The sequence below is a fragment of the Amblyomma americanum genome, chromosome 11 (assembly GCF_052857255.1).
Source record: "Amblyomma americanum isolate KBUSLIRL-KWMA chromosome 11, ASM5285725v1, whole genome shotgun sequence".
NCBI classification, from domain to species: Eukaryota; Metazoa; Arthropoda; class Arachnida; order Ixodida; family Ixodidae; genus Amblyomma; species Amblyomma americanum.
Window position 1 is genome coordinate 110287058 of NC_135507.1, and position 26756 is coordinate 110313813.

A 26756-nucleotide genomic window follows, 5' to 3' on the forward strand; every position below is an offset into this window, starting at 1 on the left:
CAGCGAGAAGAGGAAAAGTGCATTACCAGCTGCAGCTACATGGAGTCCAGGCACAGCAACCCTGCCCTCCTTGACGACCAGCACGCCACTCTCACTGGCGTGTTCCTCGGAAATGCCAATGCTCCGGAGTCTGCCAGTCACCAGCGACACATCATAGTGGGGCTGCACTGGCCTCTCTCCCAGCCGGCAGTGCAGTTCCCCGCCTGTACAAACAAAAGGGAAGTTTCAAGCAGCACAAGGTAAATATAGAGTGGTAGTGCCACTTGCATAGAAGCCAATACGTTCAAAGCATGGCGGCTTGTGGTGCAGTGTCAGCACTGTCTTCAAAGGGAGAGGAAAACTAAACAACGTCATAACAAAAAAAGACGGCGCGACATCATAAACCACGTTTTTTTGGCTTTGAAAATGAATCTTCAAACTCCTCCAAGTTCCTAACGAAAGATTAGGTAATGGTAAAGAAACAAGACACAACGAGTGCCGACTACGAATGCCATTTTTCGGTAGTCAGTTCTCCTTGTCTTTTTCGTTTGCCTTGTTTGTCATGCTGAACTGCAAGGTGCTAACATATCAACAAGGCCACTAATTTGAGTAATGCCCAAGAAGGATATTCTTGGACATATTTATATCTTCTTGTTTTGGAGGTGTTTTCATGAACCCAAGTTTTCAGAGCAATGAATTTTGACAGAACTATGTTGATGCAGTTTTTATTTTTAAACAAATGTACTGTGCGAACAGAGAAGACGGAAGAGGAAACGGTGCACAACAGAAGCGCTTTCTCACAACTTAAATTTTATTCAGAAGGAAAATGCATATAAAAGTACCTGGAAACAGTGCATCAAAAGAAGGGACCAAAAAATCACTCAAAAAAATTGTGCGGGCCGTCCTTTGCCCATGGCACATCAGGTGTTGTCCAAGGACCGTACCTCCGAATCATACAATGTGATAGAGGGTTGGCTGATGCACGTGCTTAGTTTTTTTTCTTGGTGAAAAACGCTTCCATAACCTCTCTTGTACACTTATCACGGTGCCGGTAAAGTATCTCTTTTCTCTAATATTGCTTTACAATCCTTTTTATTTTTGCACTGAGCACAGTTTTTTCACACATCTGACGATGCTTTTTCGTGCTCCTTTAGGCGAATAATCAAACACTGCCCGGTTTGTCCGATCACGCCTTTTGGCATATAATGCCTTTTGGATATACCGTAGAAGGTACATCAGATTGAAATTTTTCGATGAGATTTATTATTCAAAAACTGGCATAAACCACGAACAATATATCCAGGCACCTCATTATATATCAAAGCGACTGGACCACTGCTTGAAGGTCAGAGAATTTTCTTGCAGGGGTGACGTCTTGCGTTATTCTTTTTTTGTTAGAACTGTTCGGGACTGGAACAGTGCCATTGAGCATTGTATGTATTACATCTAACGAAGCATTTTTCCATGCACTGCAATAATTGCTTTATACTTATAAATGAAGTCTGTACCCCCCTGCTGTAATGCCCTGCGGGGCGATGCAGGTAACTAATAAATAAAAATAAAAAATAAACAGCAATCTGGTAAACCACTGTTATGATCATACTTATGGCCGCGGGGGCCGGAGCAAGCGACAACCTAGAGTAGTCAACAAAGCCGACGGCTACATAACGGATGCCCTTTGTCTGGAAAAAAAAAAGAGGGTTCCCTCTAACGCACCTGCTGGCCACTTTGAAGGGGCGCTGGAAGACTGAGGTCTGCGCAACTGCGGCAGACTCTCTCACAGGCTACCAATAAGTACCGGGAAGCGATGCGGGGTAAAGCCTGGCTTATCCTCGACAACGGCACCAGTTGGCCTTCCCTGAAAGCCGCCGGGCAGCTTTGCCAGCATAACTGACCATCTCGAGAAGATCCAGGGGTCAGCGGAGTTCAGTCATGTTTTGACATTGGCATTCATCTCTAAAGGGAAAGCGGACACCGTGCACCCTGTCGCGTAGCCTAGCCTTGCCCGTGCATTGATGAGAAACACGTGCGACCACCTGCAAACCATGGAGACGCGACTCGTAACCCGACGTAGATGGCACCCTCCTCTCAAGCTCAACACGTGAAGGGGGCGTGTTCCCTGGGGAGAGAGTGCGTGATCTGCCACAGTGAACCTGGACACACCTTCCTCAGCAAACCCAGCCTCCATCTAGGGATTTCAGGGAAGAAAAACCCTATAAAATTCGGCGCAGAGTATGGCCAAGAACTACATCTCATCGAGAGCTTCCTCACATCGATACTCTTTCACTCAGAAGCACTCTCAGTTCCTGTGTACATAATGTAAATATTTATATAAAGTTTTCCTTGCCACCCTCGTAACCCAGTCTCCGATCATCCTCGTTCCATATCCGGTCCGGCCATGCTACCAGAGTCGCAACAACTGGTTGCAGCGGTGGGATTAGAAGCAGCCTGATCACAGCACCACCGAATGCACACAATCCATAAATGTTGATCTGTGCCACACGAAACACGTGAAAGGGTGCATTTTTTTTCCTCCATTGCTGGATATCTGCCCGTCATTGGACATGGGCGTTGAAGCTTTAGGAGTGCTGAGCGAACCACGTCAACACTAAAACAGCGAGCAGTGGCGAGATTGTGTGAAACGCAATGTACGTAGGAAATGGCCACTGCTTTCTTTTGGGCTCCCATTTTTTCACCTGCGTTCGTGGTTCAGAGACCCCTGAAGACAGCAATTAGTTTTTTGGAGCATGTTTTGTTGACCCAACATGTGTGGCTCTCCTTGAACCTCAGATCCAGGAACTGAGGTTCATCTTTTTCTGGCATTTAAAATGTGAAATTCAGACACCGTAGCATTTTCCTTAAACACTTTCAACACATCAACCGCACACCTAGCATGTCCTCGCTTATTTACTAGTGCAAGATAGTTATTTCCATATCTTAAAAGCAAGACCGTTCAGGTTTTCACTGATCACATCTCATCATCATCAGCCTGACTAAGCCCAATGCACGGCAAGGGCCTCTCCCATGTATCTCTAATTAACCGTGTCACTTGCCAGCTGCGCCCACCGTATCCCCCCAAACTTCTTTATCTCATCCACCCACCTAACTTTGTGCCGCCTCCTGCTACTCTTACTTTCTCTTGGAATCCCCTCCGTTACCCATAAGGACCACCGGTTATCTTGCCTTCGCAGTACATGCCCTGCCCATTTCTTCCTCTTGATTTCGACTAGGATGCCATCAACGCACGTTTGTTCCCTCACCCACTCTGCCTGCTTCGGGTCTCTTAACGTTACACCTTTCATTTTTCTTTTTATAGCTCGCTGCGTTGTCCTTAACTTGAGCTGAACCCTTTTCGTTAGCCTCCATGTTTATGCACCGTAGGTGCGTACCGGTAAGATACAGCTGTTGTATACTTTTCTTCTGACGAATATTGGTAAACTGCCATTCATGATCTGAGATGATCTGAGAGAACCTGCCATATGAGCACCGCCCCATTCTTATCCTTCTAGTTATTTCCCTCTCATCATACGGATCAGTGGTCACTACTTGCCCTAAGCAGACATACTCCCTTAACACTTGCAACACCTCGCTACCAATTGTGAACTGCTGTTCCCTTGCAACAACAATCACCACTTCTACTTTCATTAGAAAAATACTATTGAGTATTGGGGCAACATAAGGACCGATACAAACACCCTATTTATGCAAGAAACAGAAATGCTTTTCTAGCGAAAGTAGGCGTAGCGATCATTGAAATCCTGAACGGTCTTGCTTTTAAGATCTGGAGATATGTAGATGACACACTAGGCGTGCGGTTGATGTGTTGAAAGTGTTTAAAGAAAACTCTATGGGCCTGAATTTCGCATTCAAAATGCCAGAAAAAGATTATATTCAGTTTCTGGATCTCAGGCTAATGTTCAAAGAGGGCCACACATGTTGGGTCAAGAAACCACACTCCAAAAAACAATAGTGAACTTTTGTTGAGTCAAAACTGGTAAAAAATGGCATAGCCCTCTCCTGCCTAAGGTCCACTCTAGAACAATCTTGTGCACACTCTACAGCAGAAGGCAGGCACATATCCAAGGGAGGGGCCGCCCCCTCAAGGGGTACTCACACGGGTGATGTAATCCCTCTCAAGTGACGGCGGCTGCTTACACAGCACGCCTTTGAGAGTGCTTGTGGCGATGCAGCTTCCGGTTTTGCTCCGGCAGCCGCCGCCGACCCAGGAGGGGGCTGTTCGTTCGGCCGGTGCGTTCACTATCTATCTCTTTGGGAGGTGTGGCCTTCAGTGATATGCTTGAGGTGCAGCCCACTACTGTCTTTATTTTTTTAGCTGTTCCCCGGGGCTCTGAGTTTCTTTTCTCTCTTATCTCCCTTCCTTTGGTGCATCTATTCTGTTTCCTCCTTTGTACTTTTTCTTTTTCACCTCCAGTAGTATCCAGACACCAACACAACGCCGCGGGGGGGGGGGGGGGGTATTGTTTTGGCCCTTTCCTTCCTTTTTGACCCCTGCCCCTCTGCCTCCGCAGCTTTGCTGGCTGGTCCCTCTCGGCGGCTCCCTGCTGCCCATGTGAATCGTGAATACAAGAGCAAGGGTGGACTTCAGCAGATCAATGACGTCGCTCGCCTCCTAACCACATCCATCCACTCCAATGTCCCCTGTGTGAATACCACTTCAGCAGTGTTCTTGTTAGGCATGAGCCCTGCCCCCCCCCCCCCCCCCCCCTTGAGCTTCGCCCTATACAACTGCCTCGGGCCCCTACCAAAAAAAAATTGCTGGCTACATGCCTGACAGAAGGCGCTTCCTTGCAGGTGCAACGGCTGACTGTGGCAGGTTTTCCACTCTCAATCATAACACACGCATGAAAAAAAAACTAACTGTCATCTTCAGGAATCTCCGTACCACCAACGCAGGTGAAAAAATGGGAGCCCACATGCATGCATTGCATACATGCATACATACATGCATGCATTGCATACATAGAGCACAACCTGAGGAATGTTGGTCACCATTTTAGAGTTGACGTGGTTTGCTCAGCACCCCTAAAGCTTCAACGCCTGTGTCTGATGACAGCGGCAGATGTTCAGCAATGGAAGAAAAAAATGCGCACCTTTACGTGTTCAGTGCGGCACAGATCAAGATTTGTGGATTGTGTGCATTCGGTGAAGTATCAGATTCCTTTTACGTGCCAAAAGGCATAATTCCTTTTACGTGCCAAAAGGCATATAACGGAAAATCCATGCGGTGCTTGAATATTCGCCTAAAGGGACACGAAAAAGCATCGCCGGATGTGTCAAAACACTGCGCTCAGTGCGAAGATAAATGGATTTGTTTAAGGCGATACTTGAGAGAACCGAAGCACTTTACTGGCACCACGATCAGTATACAAGAGAAGTTATGGAAGAATTTTTCACCAAGAAAAAAAACTAAGCACGTGCATCAGCCAACACATGATGTGCCATGGTCCTTGGCAAAGGATTTTCCGCACAATTTTTTGCGTTTTGATTTTTTTGTCCCTTGTGTTGATCGCCTCATATGATTGCTGACATGCACTGTTTCCAGGTGCTTTTATATGTTTTTCCTTTCGAATAAAATTTTAGTTGCGAGGCAGCGCTTGTATTGTGCATTTCTTTCTCATCCATCGTGTTTGTTCGCAAGCATAGACAGCGCAAAAAAGACGGGGGCGTAGGAAGAACACAAAGAGGAGTGCTGATTTTCTACTAAGTTTTATTGCTTGGCCCGCGAAAATATATATATTGGGCACAACCAACAAAAGAAAACATGACGACAATCACATGTACATGCAGATTGATGCTAACAACTGAAGAAGGTGACAACAGCGGCGTCATTATCTTGAGTCGAAAAACATTATTTTCCCTTGCTATTAATGCCAACGAAGCACTACTAACACAAACGTCATCAATCCTCGCCATTTCTGTGGCTTATAGAATTTCGCGGGTAGCCTGATTGTGATGTCTGCTTGTCGCTCTCGTTTGGGCGAAGTGTGGCATGCAATCTTTATAGTCCCTGCAGTGAATGCACAGGTGCCATTTCACCAATTCGTATACATTGTTGTGATGCTCCTTGAGGCATCATCCTATTTGTCCAACATAATATTGTTTACCATACAATAGCGGGATTTAGTAAACAGCGCCTTCCTGACAAGGTAAAAACTGATTTTGGTGTCTTACAGAGCATTGCAACAAACGAAGCATTATTGACCTTCTTGCAAATCTTCCCCAGCTCATCAGGGGCCAAAAAGACAACTTTAACATTAACTCGATTCCCTATATTTTTCAATTTGTGTGAGAGGCTGTGAATGTATGGAACCACTGTTACTTTTCCTGAACGGTTGCAGATGATGCCTCATTGTTGTTTGCTTTGTGTGACTTAAAACATGAAAAAATTGATTCTGCTATTGACGAGCGGCTGCTTGGAATAACCGGCCCTCCTTAGGCGATGGGTCTGATAACTAAAGCTATCTTTCATGGAATCATCATCATCATCAGCCTGACTACGCCCAATGCAGGGCAAAGGCCTCTCCCCTGTCGCTCCAATTAACCCTGTCCTTTGCCAGCTGCGCCCACTCTATGCCCGCAAACTTTTTAATCTGCTCTGCTATGCTTGCCTTCTCTTGGAATCCACTCTGTTACTCTTAAGGGCAAACGATTATCTTGAGTAGAGTCAGTTCTTGGGCTAGTTGGTATTCTTGATTCACGTTCATAGTATTCCAGCGCAACGGCACATAGCCAAAGAAAAGAAGACTGAAAAGAAGAAGGACGAACACAGCGCTGACTGACAACTGTTTAATCAGAGACGCACACACAGCTTTCCGTCTTCTTTTCTTTGGCTATGTGCCGTTGTGCTGGAATACTATGGACGATTATCTTGCCTTCGCATCACATGCCCTGCCCAAGCCCATTTCTTCCTCTTGATTTCAACTAGGATGTCATTAACCCGCATTTGTTCCCTCACCCACTCTGCCTGCTTCCGGTCTTTTAACCTATAATTTTTCTTTCCATACCTGGCTGCGTTGTCCTTAACTTGAGCTGAACCCTTTTCGTTAGCCTCCACGTTTCTGCCCCGTAGGTGAGTACTGGTAAGATACAGCTGTTGTATACTTTTCTCTTGAGGGATATTGGTAAACTGCCATTCATGATCTGAGAGAACCTGCCATATACACTCCACCCCATTCTTATTCTTCTAGTTATTTCCCTCTCATGATCCGGATCAGCTGTCACTACCTGCCCTAAGTCGACCTTTACAACTTCCAGGCTCTCGCCACCAATTGTGAACTGCTGCTGCCTTGCTAGACTGTTGAACATTACAGTAGCCGACGGGTAATTCGGACTCCAATAATTCGGACTTGTAGGATATTTCGGACCTCGATGAGGCACCGTCAGTCACCCCATAGAAGCACATACATATTCGTGGATATTTCGGACATCAAAAGTCCGAAAGTTCGATTTTTCGGACTAATTTCAGTCGCCTGCGGGCCAAAATCGGCCATCTTATCAGCTTTTCGCCGACGCAAAAGGTGCCATCTTGCATTGAGGTGGATTTATGCTGCAGTTTGATTGGCTTGACATACTTTCGGTACCTCATTGTTGTCAGTAGATAGAGGTCCCTGCAATCTGACACTTCGAGGTGGCAGCCGGATTGTCATCGCCGTCAACTTGTTTTTGTCCAAGGAGGATATATAAAACTTACTGGAGTGGAAGCCGCCTATACGCGCCTATGGGCAAGGGTGAAGCCGCGCCGAACGGCCGGCGGCCATCTTACCAGAGGCAAAAGGCAGCCGCGCCTGTCCGCGCTTCTACTTTTTCGCACTGCTCATGAAGGCGCTCGCATTCAGAAACCAATGAAAACAAGTGCTTCTGGTTGTAAACGGTTATCTCCCATCAACTATAGCAGCCAACTGGCGTGACGAAGGCTATTTAACTGCGGAAATATTAAGGAGAAAAGCATAGCGCAGCCGCGCTTTTTCGCGTTTACAAAGCAACGCTAACGAGCGGTTCTAGTATTAAACGTCTATTTTTCGTCAACCAGAGGGAAACTGGCATGTACAAGGCAGTTTTCCAGCTCAAATATTAAGCAGAAAAGCTTAGCACTGCCGCGCTCGTGCTTTTCTGCGCTGCGGATGACGTTGCTCGCATTTACACGAGCGGTTCTAGTTGTATACATTTATTTTCCATCAGCTAGCAGAAAACTGGCACGTAAAAGGCAGTGTAACTGTACAAATATTAAGGAGAAAAGCGTAATGCAGCTGCACTCGCGCTTTTTGCTTTGCTGATGCAGCTGCTCCCATTTAGAAAGGAATGCAAATGTGCGGTTCTAGTTGTAGTCGTTTATTTACCATCAACCAGCAGCCAACTGATATGCAGAAGGCAATTCAAATGAGCAGATATTAAGGAGAAAATCTCACATACAGTCAAGAACACCATGACAAACACCCTACTGGTGATTGAAAATAATCACCCTCGACAAAAGTGGTCTCACTTTGTTTTTGATCAGTTCGCGGTTTCGTTCTTTCGTCATGTGGTGTATTCTCACTTTTATATATTCTTCAGCGATTTTTTTGCACAAAATATAAATATGGTTATCAAGTGGATCAAGATCAAGGATGTGGTCCTCCAGTTTCTGGAACCAGTTTTTCTCTGTGCAGGTGCCCAGGACTTCAAGGATGAGGTGTTTTGATCTTACCGTCACCATTTTAATAGCATCATATTCTGCCTGTAGCCGTCGCAGCCCCTTTTCAACTGCTTCACACAGGCCAACGACGTCTTGTGACGGTGAAATGAGTCCACCTCGGCTCTTTTGCTTAATTAAAGGTGCCAGTTCATCCGAGTGCAGGGCTGCGATGCACAGTTCACATGTTACCGAAAAACGAACTTTCTGAACGACGAAACCTGCAATGTACGGCACTACAGCACCGACAAAAGCTGACAGGCTTCCTGGGCAGTCAATACGATGGGCATAGTTGTGGTCGTCGGCCTGCAGGATTGATGAACTGCGCATATCAGTAAGCATGCTGCTTTCACCTACCAAAGCTCCTGCAGTTGTTGGATTTAGCATTGAGACTATGTCTTGGGAGCAGTTTCCAGAGCTTGATGAAGTCACTTCTGTCTGAACCAACAGACGCTTGTATGCAGCCATGAACTGCGCAGCGGTTGGGTTGTTGTTATGACCACCTCGTGCACGTATGGACCCGAAGAAGTTTTCGGCGTGATCTTGGCTAAGCTTGTGCGTCAGCAAGTATTTCAGCTGATCCTTGCGAACAAGCTCATCGAACAATTTTTCTGTGCTGGTCATGCACACCAAAAATCCAACGAACCCAGTTTTCTTCAGCCCTTCTATTACTGGACGCCCTGCCGGGTCTCTTAGCCCTTGTATGTAGGCACGGGCCTCGGAAAAGAATAGCTTCCAGTTGGCTTCATTCTGCTTGCGAAGAGGTGCCTTATAGGACCTTGCAAGTGGGTTTCGAGAGTTCATGATGTCGAACAAGCGTTCAAAAAGCCTAATGAACTTAGCTGTTGCAGTGGCACCCTTGAACTGTGGCAGCTTGAGCACTTGTTCGCAGAAGTCCAAGGCGTCAGCAACTGAAGCACTCAACGCTTGTACTGCATATCGTACTTTCATTTTTTGCTTTTCCCACTGGACATGCACCTTTGTGAGCTTGTTTCCAAGCCGCAACCCTTCTCCACGTTGCAATGCCTCCAATGCCAGTATATAAGCCCACTTCACGTGATTTCCTTCCATGTCAATAAGGTGGCTTACAGTTGCCAATGAGTTCCGCACAAGCTTAATCATGTGACAGGCATCTAAGATAAACTGAACGTTTTTGGTGCAGTCAGCAGGGTTGACAAAGCTTGTAGAAAACCGGTGAGAACACGGTAGAAGCTCAGCGCCTAAACATTTCGCCATAGTGAAGTTAGAGGAGGCACCATCAAATGTAAGAGAGATGACATTAGCATGCACTGACTCAAGCTTGTCAATGCACTGCTTAGTCAGCTCCGCCCTCTCGGCACCAGTGAGTGTGTCATCAAAAAGTAAGCGACAGGCATCTTGATTCTGACATTTACACCAACAATCATGTACACACACACATTTCTCGCTTCAGGGAGACTGTCGTCATCTAGCCCTGTTCCAAAGTCCACATACCCGACTATTTTGTTTCCAACAAGTTCTACATGTTTTCTTATGGCCATGTCGTCCACGATCAGAGCGCAGTAGAATGGCTCATTCCGTGATTGTGTAAATTTTTGAAGGAAGCAAAATGCTTCATCTGTAAAGCCAGGAGCTCCGTGGACTGAGCGATACCATTGCCTAAGTGTCCGCTATGAAGGAAGGGCATCATTGAATTTGGACCTGACGTAGTCATACGCGGCCGGGGAATAAAAATGCAAAGTCAGCACGAATGCGCGGAGGTTGGGTGTGTATACACCCTTTTGCTTGTTGCCCGCTCTGTTCAGAAGCTGCTGAATATCACTTGAAAATGAAGACGTGAACACCTGTGATCCTTCTTCTGAAAGGAGTTTTTGATCTCTGATTTCCTTGATAATTTCTTGCGCCGTCTCATTTCTCTTTGTGAGTCTTCGCTTCGTTTGCTGCAAAGTTTTAACTTTTTTTTTCAGCCGAGTTATTTCTTCCTCAGAGGCACTGACTTTTTCTTTGTACCATTGTTTGGTGGGTGAAGGCACAGGTGGCTCTTCTTCAGCTTCAGACTTTTCATGCTGCGGTGAGCAGTTATTGGCTGGGGTGTCTTCATGCTTGCGGCCTGGACGCTTCCTTTTCACCTGAAATAGATGCCATATGTACATCTGATGAGTCTCAAGTCAGAGAAAAATAAGAGCAGTTGTAAAGTTATGCCTCGTTTGCTACCAAAACTTACTGCTTCATAAAGGTGGATGTATGTTATTTTCAAATTTCGCTTAAGCATCTTTTCAAATCATTAGCCTGTTTATTTTGTTTAGCATCTGAGCTTGCATATTAATTAGATCTCTTCACGTCACCACCGACGCGCGCTTACTGAACAGATTTGCAGACTGAAGCCGCATCTGCAGCTTACGGTTATGAGTAGCAGTTTTCGTACTTTTTATCCTATGAAAATGAAAAAAAAATTGAAGCTGTGCAAAATCTAGGCGCAATAGCGGTCTCTATCCAATGTCATGGTTACAGCCTAGCTGAGGCGACCCTGCCAGACGGAAAATTTGATGTAATTTTCATAGAATGTCATTCAAAGGTAATGCCCTTCATTAGATGTGACAATGGTAAATTTAATGACATTAGTTGAAAACGACATCCGCGGTCTAATGAGCTCGAGAAACTCAGTCGCATTTCTCGCTTTTGCAGCTGGCAGGGCACACAGTGTTGATTTTTATCCGGCTTATCACGGTCACTTCTTTTCAACGAAAACGAGACCGCCACAAATACATCGCGCGACGTTCTAACATACTCACGGGCTTCTGTAGATGCTCCGGAAACGCAGGGAACACAGAAGGAACACTACCCGCGCGCAGTCGCGTTGTCTGTCCGGTGCGGTCGAAGCACTCCGGCGCGAAATGCACACAGCAAAGGCGATCTCCATCTTTCGCATGCCACCTTTCACGGCGAACAGCCCGCTCCCACAGGCTCCGCAGCTCCGGATCTTTTGGAAACCTGTCGGCAATTCCAGGACTATTAGTCATTGCACACACACACAACTTATCAGTTGACATCCATCGGCAACGCGAGCGTAGTGGCTCAATGAACGTGTTCTCGTATACTTACAGGTGAAACGCGAGGCCACAACCCTTCTTCAGCCTGTTCGCACATCCGTAGGCAACGCAAGAGGCAACCATAATCAAATCGATGGTGTTTACATGCCCCTCACATCAACTTGCACTGCAGACCAACTCACGAAAACAGCAGCGCGAGCCGGTGCCGCTGGCGCCGAGCGCGCTTTCTGCCTCTGGTAAGATGGCGGACGAAGGCTTCGGTCGGAGCGCGCCCTCTCCACTCCAGCAAGTTTTATATATCCTCCTTGTTTTTGTCGCCGACATTGTCGCGGGCAGTTATTGCTTGTCCCATACGTTGAAAATTGGTGGTTGGGGGAAGGAAATTTTGCAGGAGCTATCTCCCATCTCGGCCTGAAGGAATAAAGAAATAAAGGAGAGACTGAGAGAAGGAAGGAAGAGGTGCCGTAATGGAGGGCTCCGGAATAATTTCGACCACCTGGGGATCTTTACATCGCACAGCACACGGGCGCCTTAGCGTTTCGCCTCCATCGAAACGTGACCACCGCGGTCGGGAGCCAACCTGGGTACTCAGGATCAGTAGCCGAGCGCCCTAACCACTGAGCAACCGCGGCAGGTCTCATACGTTTGCCATTCGTCGTTTCATCACTTGGGTTCCTCTGACCGCGTCGACCGAGTGGCGCTCAGTCTTCACGAAGTTACATCCATTCGCCGTTTTGTGATTGCGCCCGGCGGTTCCGCCGCTTTGAACGAAAAGTGCCTTATCTTTGCGTGTGTTTGACGAGCGGTGTAGTGCACACTCGGGTTGTGGACAACATGACCCTGCCGGGTCCGTCAAAGAAGCGTGGGAAGTATCCTAACTAAATGCGGTGACCTTGCTGTCTAGCGTGTACAGTGAAAGCACAACTTCAGCACAAATCGTTGCCAGCAAGAGAAATTTGTCGCGAGGTAAAATCAGTGACATTTTTAAGCCGCTTTCATCTCAATAAAGTGTTTTTTTTGTACTTCATGGATTTTTCGGACTGTTCGATTATTCGGACCATTTTCTGGGCCCCTTCGAGTCCGAAAAATCGGTCGGTGACTGTACTTTGGTTTTCCGCATGTTAATTTTTAGACCCACCTTTCTGATTTGCCTGTCTAACTCATTGATCACGCTTTGCAGGCCATCTCCTAAGTGACTTAGCAAGGCAATGTCATCAGCGAATCTCAGATTATTTAGGTATTCTCCATTAACTCTTATCCCCAACTGTTCCCAATCCAGGCCTAGGAATACCTCCTGTAAACAGGCGGTGAATAGCATTGATAAGATCGTGTCTCCTTGCCTGACGCCCTTCGTTATTGGAATTTTATTGCTGACTTTATAAGGGAATGTGGTAGCTGTGCAGTTGCTCTAGACATCTTGCAGTATTTTTACATAAGGCTCTTCTACACCCTTGATTCCGCAATGCCTGCATGACTGCCGAGGTTTCCACTGAGTCAAATGCTTTCTCGTAGTCAATAAAGGCTATATATAGCGGTCGGTTATATTCTGCGCATTTCTCTATCACCTGATTGATAGTGTGAATATGATCTATTGTGGAATATCCTTTACGAAAGCTGCCTTATTATTTGGTTGATTAACGTGTCAGGTTGCCCCGACTCTATTAGCGATTACCTTAGGAAAGACCTTGTAGGCAATGGACAGTAAGCTGATTTGTCAGTAATTTTTCAAGTCCTTGGCGTCTCCTTTCTTATGAATTAATATAATGTAAGCGTTCTTATAAGCATCTGGCACACTCGAAGTCATAAGGGATTGTGTACACAGGGTGGTTAGTTTTCCTAGCACAATCTCCTCTACATCCTCTCCATTCAAGTACCTAACCATATGGCCAACATAAAAGCTGTGAAGGGCAAAGAATAGATTACTTCTTTTGAACATGAAACAAAAGGGTTTCGATGATTGGTGTGGCAAGCGTTACTATGAGCCTCCGTACTTCCACACTGGTAAACGCTAAGTAACCGACACGAAGTTTACTATGGAGAGAATTGAGCATGCCCTATAGAACAGACATAGTTTAAGACAAAAAGAAAACTAGGCATTGTCAAAAAAAAATCAGATGTAAGAGTTAAGAGACATAGAGGGCAATGTCATTAGAATGTGGATAAGATAGTTAAAGTAGCCGAAAAGTTCTACACAAATCTATACAGTAGCCGAAGTAATCAGGATGTAAAAGAGAGAGGCAGTAACACAGAACACTAAAGACATCTTGCCAGTAACGAAAGAGGAAGAAAGCTTTAGGAGGAGTGCAAAGGAGGAAAGTAGCTGATGAGGATCAGGTAACAGCAGATCTATTGAAGGATGGGGAGGAGACTGTGTTAGAAAAACTGGCCACCGTGTTTACGCAATACCCTATGACTTCGAGCGTGTCCAGAAGCTTGAAAGAATGCTATCATCCTAATCCATAAGAAAGGGGACGTCACAGACTTGAAAAATTAGATTCTTATTCTTAAAAGATACTTGACAACAGTCCATATTCACACTCGATCAGGTGATAGAGAAATGTGCAGAATATAACCAACCTCTATACATACCCTTCATAGATTACGAGAAAGCATTGACTCAGTAGAAACCTCAGCGGTCATGCAGGCACTGCGGAATCAGGGTGTAGAAGAGTCTTATGTGAAAATACTAAAAAATGTATATAACATGTCCATAGCCACCATAGTCCTTCATAAAGAAAGCACTAAAATTCCAATAAATAAGGGTTCCAGGCCGGGAGACACAATCTCGCCAATAAGAGGTATTCAGAGGCCTGGAATGGGAACAGTTGGGGTTAAGAGTTAATGGAGAATGCCTTAGTAATGTGTGATTCGCTGATGCTATTGCCTTGCTAAGCCATTCAGGCGATGAATTGCAAAGCATAATCAATGACTTAGACAGACAGATAATGGTGGGTCTAAAAATTAATACGCAGAATACTAAAGTAACGTTCAACAGTCTTGCAAGGGAACAACAGTTTACAGTTGGTAGCAAGGCACTGGAATTGGTAACAGAATCATGATCATCAGCCTGACTTTGCCACTGTAGGGCAAAGCCCTCTCCCACGTCTCTCCAATTAACCCTGTCCTGTGCCAGCTGTGGACAGCCTATCCTCATCAACTGGTTAATCTCACCGGCCCACCTAACTTTCTGCTGCCCCTGCTACAGTCGCTCTATTCATTTATCTATTTAGAGCATACCGCAGGCCCAGTGAAGAGCACTGTAAACAACAAGAAAAAGTACAAAGCAAGATATGAAAAAAATGGCAAAGACATCAATTTCAATTGGGTGATGATGATTGTAGCTGTTTCCACTCAGTTATGGTGCGGAGTAAAAAGAAAATTTCAAGGAGATGTTTGTTCTGGCAACCCAAGTTGTTAGTGGCTCAGCGTGCCAGTTTCTTTTTGACCTGGACGCTATCGGTTTAAGATACAAATCAGGAGCCATTGATAATTTATTTTTTAGCAGATAAAATTTTAATCTTTGTATTCTGCACCGAGCTTCAAGAGACTGCATATTAAGTTGAAGCATTAGAGTAGTTACAAAGTCAGTGGTACGATATTTAGAAAATATAAACTGTTGTAATTGTTTGGTTTGTGCTGACCAGCGACCAGGCAGCCGCACGCCCCCCTATTGGCCTGAGTTCCTATCGTTCATGCTTCTCTCCCTCTTCTGTAACCCTCTCAGTACGAGAGGGTATATAATCGCGGTTCTGGGCAATAAACGTTGTTGTTCACTGCCGACCATTGTTCGAGATGCTGCGCGGTTCGCGCTGACTTTACTACAGTGGCGACGAGTGCGGAAACTACCCATGCGGTAAAAGTTGAAGCCGACAGCCTGTCGCAACTTGAAGCACCGACGAGAACTATGACCAGCCTGCAGCTCCCGACCTTCGACGACACGTCAGATAAGTGGAAAGCGTACCTTATAAGGGCAGAAGCATATTTTGAAGCCAATGCTATTACTGACTCAAAGCAGCAGCGAGCCTTGCTTGTGGCAGCACTCAGCACGCAGACGGTGCAAGTGTTAGCGGGACGGATTGCACCCCGGACACCGAATTCCCTCACCTATGATGAAGCAGTCGCAGCTTTAAACAGCTACTACGACCCGAAGCGTCACGAGATAGCGGAGAGCTATAAATTTTTCACCCGTTGCCAGCAAGAGGGTGAGGCAGTGCGCGCATTTCTGGTCGAAATACGGCGCATAGCAGACGGCTGCAACTTTGGGAGTGCGCTAGACCGAATGCTGCGGGATAGAATTGTTTGCGGTGTACGCTCAACTAACCTACGCAAGCAGTTACTGGCGAAGAAAGACTTGACGCTGGAGGAGGCCGAAGCGCTGGCAATAGCAGCAGAAACAGCCGGGAACGATGCAAACGATATCAGTGGAGCACCACCAACGGTGCTAAGAATGCAAGCCAGTCATCGCTCTTCGTCGCGAGATACCAGCGGGGCAGCGCAAGAGTGCGGACGATGTGGAAGCACGAAGCACGATGATAACGCCTGCCGCTGGGCTAACGCACGGTGTTTCCGCTGCAGGCAACGTGGTCATTTGGCGAAGAAATGCTACAGGGCGAGAACAGATGAAAATGCTGCTAGGCGAACCGCGAGTGTCAAGACACTGACAGTTGAAACCGCGTCTAGAAACGAGAACAAGGATGAGGCACACATCTGAACGCTAATTTCTGGTAGGAAAAACGGCCTGGAACCACCGTTACGCCGCACATTTCGGTGGGGGGAAATAGATCTAGACATGGAAGTGGACACAGGATCCCCGGTGTGCGTCATATCACGGAACGTTTACGACCGACACAGAGCGCAGTGGCCACGCTTGAAATCGCCGCATGTGAAGTTGTCATGTTACGCGGGACAACTGCCGGTGCTTGGCGAACTTGAACTTCCGGTGCAATTCAAGAACGTGTCTGTAACCTGTCCACTCGTGGTGCTTGACTGTTCAGGACCGAGTCTATGCGGCCGCGATCTGATTGCGGCACTTGGCAAGACGGGTGTTACGATGGAAGAACTCACTGCGCCGGATTCGACAACAGGAAACACGCCGAGTGACCACATGGTGAACAGACTGCTCGCTGAGTATAAGGATGTTTTTTCGATAGACCAGGGGCTCATCAAGGGACCGCCAGCCAGCCTAAAACTAAAGGAAACGGCGACACCGAAATTCTGTAAGGCCAGATCACTTCCTTACGCTTTCCGTGATAAGGTCTCTCGTGAAATTGATCGGTTATTGTCCCTTGGTGTCTTATCTCCTGTGCAACATTCAGAATGGGCTACGCCCATCGTAGTTGTCTTGAAGAAAGATGGCACCGTAAGAATATGCGGAGACTTCAAAGTCACGCTTAACCCTGCCTGTGATATCGAGCATTACCCTCTTCCAGTGATCGAGGACATGTTCGCAAACTTAAATGGAGGTGAATACTTTAGCACCTTGGATTTGAAGGACGCGTACAACCAAGTGCCCCTTGACGAAGCGTCACGCGGACTTTGTATCATTAACACACATCGCGGACTTTTTCGTTACAACAGACTCCCGTTTGGTATAGCTTCTGCCCCAGCTATATTTCAAAGGAAGATGGACGCTGTACTCGGCGGGCTACCAGGCGTCCAAGCTTACCTTGACGACGTGTTAGTGTCAGAAGGCAAAGGGGACAAGGAAGCGCGGCTCAAGAAAGTGTTGGAACGATTCCGAGAGCATGGTGTCAAGCTTAGGGCCGACAAATGCAAGTTCCGGCAGCCTTCAGTGACTTACCTCGGGCATCGTATCGATCGGCAAGGCCTACACCCTATGGAAAAGAACGTAGACGCCATCATGCAAGCCCCGCGCCCGAGTAACGTGAGCGAGCTACGTTCGTTCCTTGGTATGCTCACGTACTACGCACGGTTTCTGCCGAATATGTCGACTGTGCTCAGCCCGTTATATCGGCTCATGGAAAAAGGAAGCCGTTGGGAGTGGCTACAGCCGCAGCAGTTGGCGTTCGAGCGAGCTAAACAAAGCCTCAAAAATGCACAAATTCTCGTGCATTTTGATCCTAACAAGGAGCTGAAACTAGAGTGTGACGCATCTCCGTATGGTGTGGGCGCAGTGCTGTTTCATTCGATAGGAAATGAGCACAGGCCAATTGGGTTCCGTTCCAGAACACTTACAAAAGCAGAACAAAACTACTCGCAGCTGGAGCGAGAAGCACTAGCCCTCATCTTTGGCGTTTCTCGCTTTCGTGACTATCTTCTAGGTCGGCAGTTTACCCTGGTGACCGACCATCAACCACTGCTGGGACTGCTCAGACCTGACCGCCAGACGCCACCGATGGCTGCCGCGCGAATTCAACGGTGGGCGCTATTCTTGGGTGGCTACCAGTACAAGCTACAGTACGTGCCAGGGAAACAGCTGCTGACAGCAGATGCCCTCAGCAGGCTACCAGCGCCGACTATGGAACCGGGGACCGATGGTGAACCGCCGGAATATGTCCTTTCATTGGAATCCCTGGAAGAAGGTATAGTGACGACGCACGAATTGCAGGAGCTGACGGCCAAGGACCCGATGTTAGCCAGTGTCACGCACTTCATTTTGCATGGATGGCCTCAAACCACTAAAGGAATGGCGCCAGACTTGTTGCCGTTTTTTGATCGTAAGCTGGAGCTATCGTTGGCTCACCGTCTGATCTACTGGGGCAACAGAGTGGTGATACCGCGGAAAGCGCGGGAACGGATGCTGCAGCTGCTACATGAAACGCATCAGGGCTCCTCGTCAATGAAATCAGTCGCGCGGTCATTATTTTGGTGGCCAGGCCTGGACAGGGACATTCAAAACTTGTCTGCGCAGTGCCGCAACTGCGTGCAAAGCCTGCCAATGCCTACGGCAGCCCCACCAGTGAGTTGGCCAAAGACAGCGGTCCGGTGGTCTCGTATACACATCGATTTTGCAGGCCCGTTAGCAGGCAAGATGATACTAATAGTGGTTGATGCCCACACGAAGTGGATTGAAGCAGTACCCTTGCAGCACGCAAATACAGCTAGTACAATCCGATGCTTAAGGAGCATGTTTTGCCGGTTTGGCGTGCCACGCACAATCGTGTCCGATAATGGCACACAATTCACAAGTCAAGAATTCGCCACTTTCATATCGAAAAACAATATCGTGCACCTGCGCACTGCGCCTTTCCATCCCCAATCTAACGGAGCAGCAGAAAGAGCGGTTCGGACCGTGAAGGACGGGTTGCGGAAAATGGGAGACGGACAGCTGGAAGATAACCTCATGCGGTTGTTATTCAATTACAGGCGGACCGCCCAAAGAGAAGGAAGGTCACCTTCCGAGATGCTTCTCGGCTATCAGCTGCGTTCCCGACTAGACACCTGTCTCCCACCCAGAGCTGTGGACTCGTCGTCGGACGCTCACGACTGGACCATCTCGCCAGGCAGCAGCGTATACGTGCGAAATTACGGCACCGGCAAAAGATGGGTGCCTGGGAGGGTACAGACCACTTCGGGGGCGAGAATGGTAACAGTGAACACGCCAACCGGAGCAGTGCAGCGCCACGTCGACCAAGTCCGCCGTCGTCAAGAGTTTACGCCAGGGACTGCGTCTGTAGAGGCCACTGCAAGAGCGCAGTTAGAAGGCGGTCCTGACCAGGTGACCAGTGCGGATCTGTCACCTGTGCATACGCCCAGTACCACTGGGTCGGAACAAGAACAAAGCCCTCAGCCGCTAGCAGCCGACCAGAGTGAAGTACCATCTCCAGCAATCACGGAGCGTCCAGTGGTTCCGGCGGGATTGACTGACCCCCTGCAGCCCACGCTCAGACGATCGACCAGAATAAGAAAACCGGTACAGCGGTTTCACTTTTAAGGGAGGAGAAATGTTGAAATTGTTTGGTTTGTGCTGACCAGCGACCAGGCAGCCGCACGCCCCCCTATTGGCCTGAGTTCCTATCGTTCATGCTTCTCTCCCTCTTCTGTAACCCTCTCAGTACGAGAGGGTATATAATCGCGGTTCTGGGCAATAAACGTTGTTGTTCACTGCCGACCATTGTTCGAGATGCTGCGCGGTTCGCGCTGACTTTACTACATAAACTAAACAGCTTTGCGCTGAATTCTTTCTAGTGCATTAACGTTAGTTCTTGTGTGAGAATTCCAAACAGTGCATGCAACCCAAAGGAATTATGGCGATGTGTGAAAACAAACAAAGAACATAACAGCATTGGCGTTCCACCTCTCTGGCACAAAAGTGATATACCACAGAAGATGATTGCTTCAACATATATGTGTTCAGTCTGTTTCCACAGCTCGTGCACCAGTACCTGGACTATACGAAATGTTACCCCAAATGCAAGGCATTGTTTTAAATGAGGGTGGATTAAAGGCGCTCTTGTCCAACCTTAATCCTCATTCTGTCCAGATGGGATACTGAACCACTGTTTCCACAGTACTGCACCTATTTTGGTCTAATTATACATTCAAAGCTAAAAAAATTACCTGGTGGCTGGAAAATGGCAAATGTCACTCCTGTTTTTAAAAGCGGCCATCGTGATCTGGCAACAAATTACTGACTGGGTTCGTTGACATCTGTTAGCTGTAAAACACTGGTGTTGTATTGCAATCACGTCTCGCCAAATCATCGTGCCATGGCTGCGTCCGGCTTGGCACGGGCAATCACAGCTCTGAACAGCGCACGCGTTTCGCCCCCTCCTTCACTCCATGGCCGCCGTTTCCACAATGGTGTCAACGCCATGGATCAGCAGCAGCTAGGGCGGTCCTGGCAGAAGAGCCACGATCCACGAACACCTAGTCTTCTGTGCGAACGATGCAAGGGGGCCCATGGAATGCCTGCGTACTGACAATGCAACACTGTCTACCACCAATGTGGCAAAGTGCTAGCCAGTTATCAATAAATGGCTTTGCTGCTTTATGCTGCCTCGAATGACTGTCTGCTTCAGATGCTGCAGCGTGACGTCAAACTGGCGACAAGGATGGGATTCCAGGCGCATGCAGATCACATCTAAAGACAAGAAGGATGGCATCTTGGCCTCCTGTTTTCGACGAGACGACGAGTGCTTTAAGCCCATTTTGAAGGCAACAAGATTATGGATGTGGAAAAGCACTGTGCTCTATTAGTTGTGTGGTTGAGCAACAGCGTTGTCCGCGTCTTGCAAGGGTGCCAGCCATCTCACTTTCTGTCAACTCCTTGACGTATGAGGATGTCCTGAAATGTTTAGAGCAGCACTACAACCCGGAGACCAACGAAATTGCGGCAACCTATTTGTTTTTCATGCACAAGCAGCTAGAGGGAGAAAGTGTCCGAGACTTTGTCGCCAACCTCCGACGCCTCACCGAAAGCTGCAACTTTGGCACAACACTGGACCGTATGCTGCAGGACCACATTGTTTGCGGAATTCAGGGTGAAGACACTCGCCGATGCTTACTGGCGCATAAAAAGCTGACCCAAGCAGAAGCCGAAGAATTTGCCCTGGCTTTGGAGAAAGCAAATGAAGAAGCAATGGTGTCAACGCCATGGATCAGCAGCAGCTAGGGCGGTCCTGGCAGAAGAGCCACGATCCACGAACACCTAGTCTTCTGTGCGAACGATGCAAGGGGGCCCATGGAATGCCTGCGTACTGACAATGCAACACTGTCTACCACCAATGTGGCAAAAGTGGGAACCTGGCCAGGGCCTGCAAGATGGGCCATTCTCGCTTATTGGGAACGAATACTGTCAAGGTAATCGAATCCGAAAGCAAAGAAGAAATTCTGTACGTGCTCACTGCACACAGCTCGGCAAACAAAGACCCGGTGCAACCGATTGAGTGCTTGGAGACATGAGAGGGCTGCAAGCTGCGCATGATTGTCGATACGGGGTCCCCGGTCAGCGCGATTCCCAAGAGCATCTTCAAAAAGCATCGCAAACGGAGCCCGGTATTACAGAAAACCTCTCTTCGCCTTTCATGTTTCCTGGGGCCAGCAGTGGTGAGCAGTTCACTGGTTGTGGATTGCCAAGGGCCTCTTCTTTGCGGGCAAAGCACGAAAGACACGTTTCACAAAGCTGGTGTGCCCCATTTGGAGGACAGGAAGTCTGCATGCATAAACACAGTTCACGCCGACACCTAGTTACAGAAAGTTCTAGATGACTTTTCAGACCTTTTTGAAAAGAAGCTGGCGTGCTGCAAAGAACCACCTGTGAAGCTATACCTGAAAGAAGGCGCTCAACTTCGATTCAGTAAAGCTCGGACAGTGCTTTACACGATGCAGGCGCAAGTATCCGCTGAGATCAACTCGCTTGTTGAAGGTGAACAGCTCTCACCGGTCAATGTAGCAGAATAGGCAACACCAGTAGTGCCTGTGGCAAAGAAGAACGGGGACATCTGGCTGTGCGGAGATGTTAAACTCACCGTCAATCAAGTGACACAACTTGAGCTATACCCTCTCCCAAAAATTGATGACATTTTTGTGGCCTTGTCCGGAGGCGAGGTGTTCAGAATTCAGCACTGAGTGATGTTTTTAGGAGCATGTGAGTACGACTTTGAATACTGGAAGGGAGAGCTAAATGCAAATGCCGATGCATTAAGCCATTTGCCTTAGTTGAACAGTGAGAAGGACGATGAAAAGGAGCTGATAGAATACGTCCTGCATGCGCAGGCATTGAATCATTTCTCTCTTTCCATGCAAAAAATCGCACATCAAACCAGCAAAGATAAAATGCTCCAACAAGTGAAGACTTGGGTCTTGCACAGCTGGCCAAGGCAGTAGGGCAAGGACGAACAGTGGTTCCAGCTGTAAGTAACGAAGTTATCTACTAGGGCCATTGCATTATTTTGCCTGAACCAGCGCAGGAAGTTGTTTTGAAAGAACCTGCCAAATGCACTCACCCAATTCTTATTCTTATAATTATTTCGCTCGCATGATTCGAATCTACGGTCACTAGCTGCCCTAAGTAGACAAATTTCCTTGCCACTTCCAGCACCTCGCTACCAATTGTAAACCGCTGAAGATTGCTTTGGTATTCTGCATATTAAATTTCAGACCAATCATTCTGCTCTGCCCGTCTAACTCATTGATTACGCTTTGCAATTCATCTCCTGAGTGACTTAGCACGGCAATGTCAACAGCAAATCGCAGGTTATTCAGGTATTCTCCATCAACTTTTGTTCCCAACTGTTCCCAATCAAGGCTTCTGAATAGCTCCTGCAAACAGACAATGAACAGCTTTGACGAGATCGTGTCTCCCTGCCCGACACTCTTCCTTAGTAGAATTTTATTGCTAACTTTATGGATGACTATAGTAGCTGTGCAGTCGCTATAGATATCTTCCAGTATTTTTACATAAGGCTCTACTACACCCCGATTCCCCAATGCCTGCCGAGGTTTCCACCGAGTCAAATGCTTTCTCGTAACCAATGAAGGCTACATGCAGGGTTTCACATAACTTGAATCAAGGATTTAAAAAATGCTGTAAACCCTAGTTCGCTGAAACCAACGATACATTGTTTGCCATCATGCGCCGCTCCTCAGAATATTTTTATAGTCTGTTTAATTAGGTAATTAATTAAGATGAATTATGCAAATTTTCAAATATTCATTTCAGTGCCACGAGCACTACATTAGGTTGTAGAGCAGGTTTGAAACAACTGATCTAATTTATTGTAGCATCGTATCTCCTACGGGGTCCTTTTTTCCGGCATCTAAAGAAAGCCCGCGAAATATGAAAAAATACGATGCGACTGCACTCGTGCGCTGCCATATTGCAGCGCTCTCAACGGCATTTTGAGCAAACGAGCATGCTTGCTGACCGTGGCGAAATGAACGAGCGCCGTCTTTTGCACGCACCGCTGCAGAAAGTGCTGACACACTGTCAGGCAGCTGCTAAGAGTGGCGGCCTTCAAGCCCTACGGGGTCCACGTAATGCTATGGGAGTGGGTGAAAGTCCCCATGATAAGAAGACCGCCATCGTTTTTTAAACTCATCCTTTAGTACAACGCTTCGAATCAGTTATTATATGGGTTGGTTTATCCACCACATTGAGGGCAATGGCAGAGGCTTCCATCGTGGCAGGATACCCAGTGATCGTCAGTAGTTGTGGTTGAGTGCGACAAAGATGCTGAGTTCAGGATATGCCACCACATCTACATAGACTAGCTACTTCATCATCTGACTTTAGGAACCGGCGTAGATGTGTGGCCCTAGCCGCCCTTCTGCCTTTGTGGACTTTTGGATGCATATGATTGGGGAGCAGATCTGCCGTGATCTGTCCTTTTATGTTTGCTAGAAGGGAAGTGTTTAGTTGGAGCTCTCGTTGACCGTGTTGTAGATCTCATCACAGGTGTTGTAGATTCCAATAGTCAAGGTGTTGGGAGGAAGGCAAAGAGCTGCTTAAGTTCTTTTGTGAGCCGACATTCTGCAGATGACCAATGCCTATACAAGCCAGAGAGTGTCTTCCTCTTGCATGCCTTTCTTGTGGCATGTTATGCGACAGATAATGCACGTAATCTGGTGTGTTGTTGTTTTGAGTGTCTTCAAGGTATGTCCAGCCGGGAGACTGCTTTGAATCCCCATCCTTAGAATTCGAAACACACGAGACCACCCGCCCGCATTGCTTGGCTGTCTACAAAGAGGTTTATCGATCAAATGTTTTTGTAATTTGGACCATGTACCCTGATTACTTCCGATATCCGCAGCGCAGCGAAGGCCACCACTGGCGGTGAATGGTTCCAAGACCAATGCCGCTTCCTCTAGGGGTCCTCCCTTCTGTAGTCCTTTAGTAGTCCAAATAGTAATACTGTCTGCATACACAGTAAATCCTATATTCGGTAATCCCTGCAGTCGACGAACCAACCATATCATGGCAATATTGAATAAGAGGAAAGAGAGAATAGATTCTTTCAAGAGATGATAGATTCTTTTGGGTGGGCTCAGAGACTGTGCAACGGCGCAGTTTGCTAACAGCGCTTCCCCTTCGCCATGAAGGTCAGTCAAACATACGTACTCTATGCTAAAAAATCGAGCAATTACTTCTCGGTACAGCTCCAGAACCCACAGTGTTTTGTCGCTATTCCTTCTGAATGTTCCCATGTTGTCCGCCGGTTATACTAACCCTATCCAAGTGCATCCTTGGTTACAGACGCGAAAAGAGACACAACACAAGGTAGAAAGACGGGACAGAGCGCCACTCACAACCAATTTATTTGAAGGCAACACGGACAAATATATACCATCGTACATGCAAGGAATGCTATCTTCAAAGTTGATATGATAGCGAACGAGTGAAAAAATTGTTCTCTGCCTTATACAAAGATATGGACGTGTCGCTTATGCACATGCTTCCTTTCTTTGCAATAAAAAAAGCTTCCATTAATTCTCTGGCTTTTGTGTCTTTGCTTTTAGACAGAATTCGCGCACTGGAAAAACATGACTGACAAGAGCGTGACGGGCAGGACCTTTTATGCTTGGGCATATTTGGACCTTCTTTATCTTGCTCAACGTTTCTTTCGTGTTCCCTGATTCGCTCGTTAACGCAGCGCCCAGTTTGCCCTATATAGGAGCGGCCGCACGAGAGGGGAATTTCGTAGACAACACCTTCGGCGCACTTCATGAACGATCGCCCATGTTTGGTGCCACGCCCTCTTTCTTCTTTTCGGTCTCTTTCAATACGAGAGCAAAGGCTTCCGAGCTGTTCTGGGGCTGAAAAAACAAGCGGCAGACCATGCCTGCTCACGACCTTCTTCAAGTTGTGGGCTAGCTTGTGCACGTAGAGCACCATTACAGGTCGCACTACCTCTTCTCGAGGGACATCTTCCCCAGCTCTCACAGCCTTTCTCTTCATCTTTTGTAGCGGGCTTTCAGCGACTGCCGTTACGAGCGAACCAGGGAACCCAGCTGAAGACAGCCTGGCCAATTGGTTTTGAAAACTTAGTGGCATCTTGTGAGCACACGATTTTCAAGTAATTTAGAAACAAACCCTCGCCGCACAAAACTAGACACTATCCTGACCAAATTGCAAAAATGCAGGCCAAGTGCTACTTTTGGAAGAGATAAAGGACCTGAAAGTACAGCTGACACAACAGACAAAACAATAAACGACCTTAACAAGTGCATGATTGACTCAGAGGCCCACTTTCAGACCATCATGCCCCTACGCCAAGACATAGAAACCCCGCGAACGACCTCAACTGAAACAGCTCTCCTTGCTTCAGAGTTAGAGGCTCGCACTGATGATGCTAAAAACCGGTACCGACGTTGTAATCTGATCTTCTATAGAATCCCTGATACCACTACTAAGTCTGAAGAATTAGTCATCCAGATTTGTTGCGAAAACTTAAACACTAATATTAACCCCACAGATATAGAACGAGCACATAGTAGTTCAGAGAAAAAGTCAGATGATCGGAATCGTCCAATAATGGTAAAATTGACACACTGGAAAACGAAAGACTTTCTTCTATCAAATGGCCGAACGTTCAAAGAAACAAAATACAGTATTGATGAAGACTTCACATGCCCTGTTCAGAAAGCAAGAAAACATCTACTGACTTTCGCTAGACCCAAATCCACAAAAACTTGTGCATCAGCCCAAAATCTTGCACATCGGTACGTTTCCAACAAGGCAACTAACTGTGTCACAGGGATTGACGAAAGTAGAAGGCGCCGACCAAAAGAAAGGATGGGATGACGTTTCGGCTCCCCCACGAGAGCCTTGTTCACAATGAGGCATAACGTAGCTTCGTCGTTTATTTATACAAGGCGCATGAGCGAACCCAGGCACCCGGCATAGATTGGGGAAAAATTTCCGTCATTTCGATTAAGCGTATGTGCTGTCGTCTGGATAATCAGCGATTCCAGATAGAGCCGTGACTTCCTGTCCCTTTCTTTTGCAATCACACGTGCCTCTGCCCAGTTTATGTTGTGTGCAGAAGACACCGAGTGCTCGGCAAGCGCATTTTGATCAGCGCACCGGTTTCCGACGTCACTCTGGTGATCACATATTCTTCGCTCAAAGTCACCCAACTCGCCGATATACACAGACA

General features: G+C 47.2%; 1 protein-coding gene across 2 annotated transcripts in view; it reads right to left on the reverse strand.

Moving 5' to 3' along the window:
- The window catches only part of Dph2 (Diphthamide biosynthesis 2), a 117917-nt gene that overhangs the window by 2364 nt on the left and 88797 nt on the right, over positions 1-26756 (reverse strand). Inside the window, exons 5-6 of one of the 2 annotated variants that reach the window (XM_077644677.1) lie at positions 11440-11638; positions 10314-10776 (exon numbers count right to left, since the gene is read on the reverse strand). In XM_077644677.1, the coding sequence (XP_077500803.1) occupies positions 10773-10776; positions 11440-11638 (203 nt within the window). In that variant the 3' untranslated portion in view covers positions 10314-10772. Of the gene's footprint in view, positions 1-26; positions 204-10313; positions 10777-11439; positions 11639-26756 lie in introns of those variants that run through there. The other variant, XM_077644676.1, reaches the window with a different exon arrangement.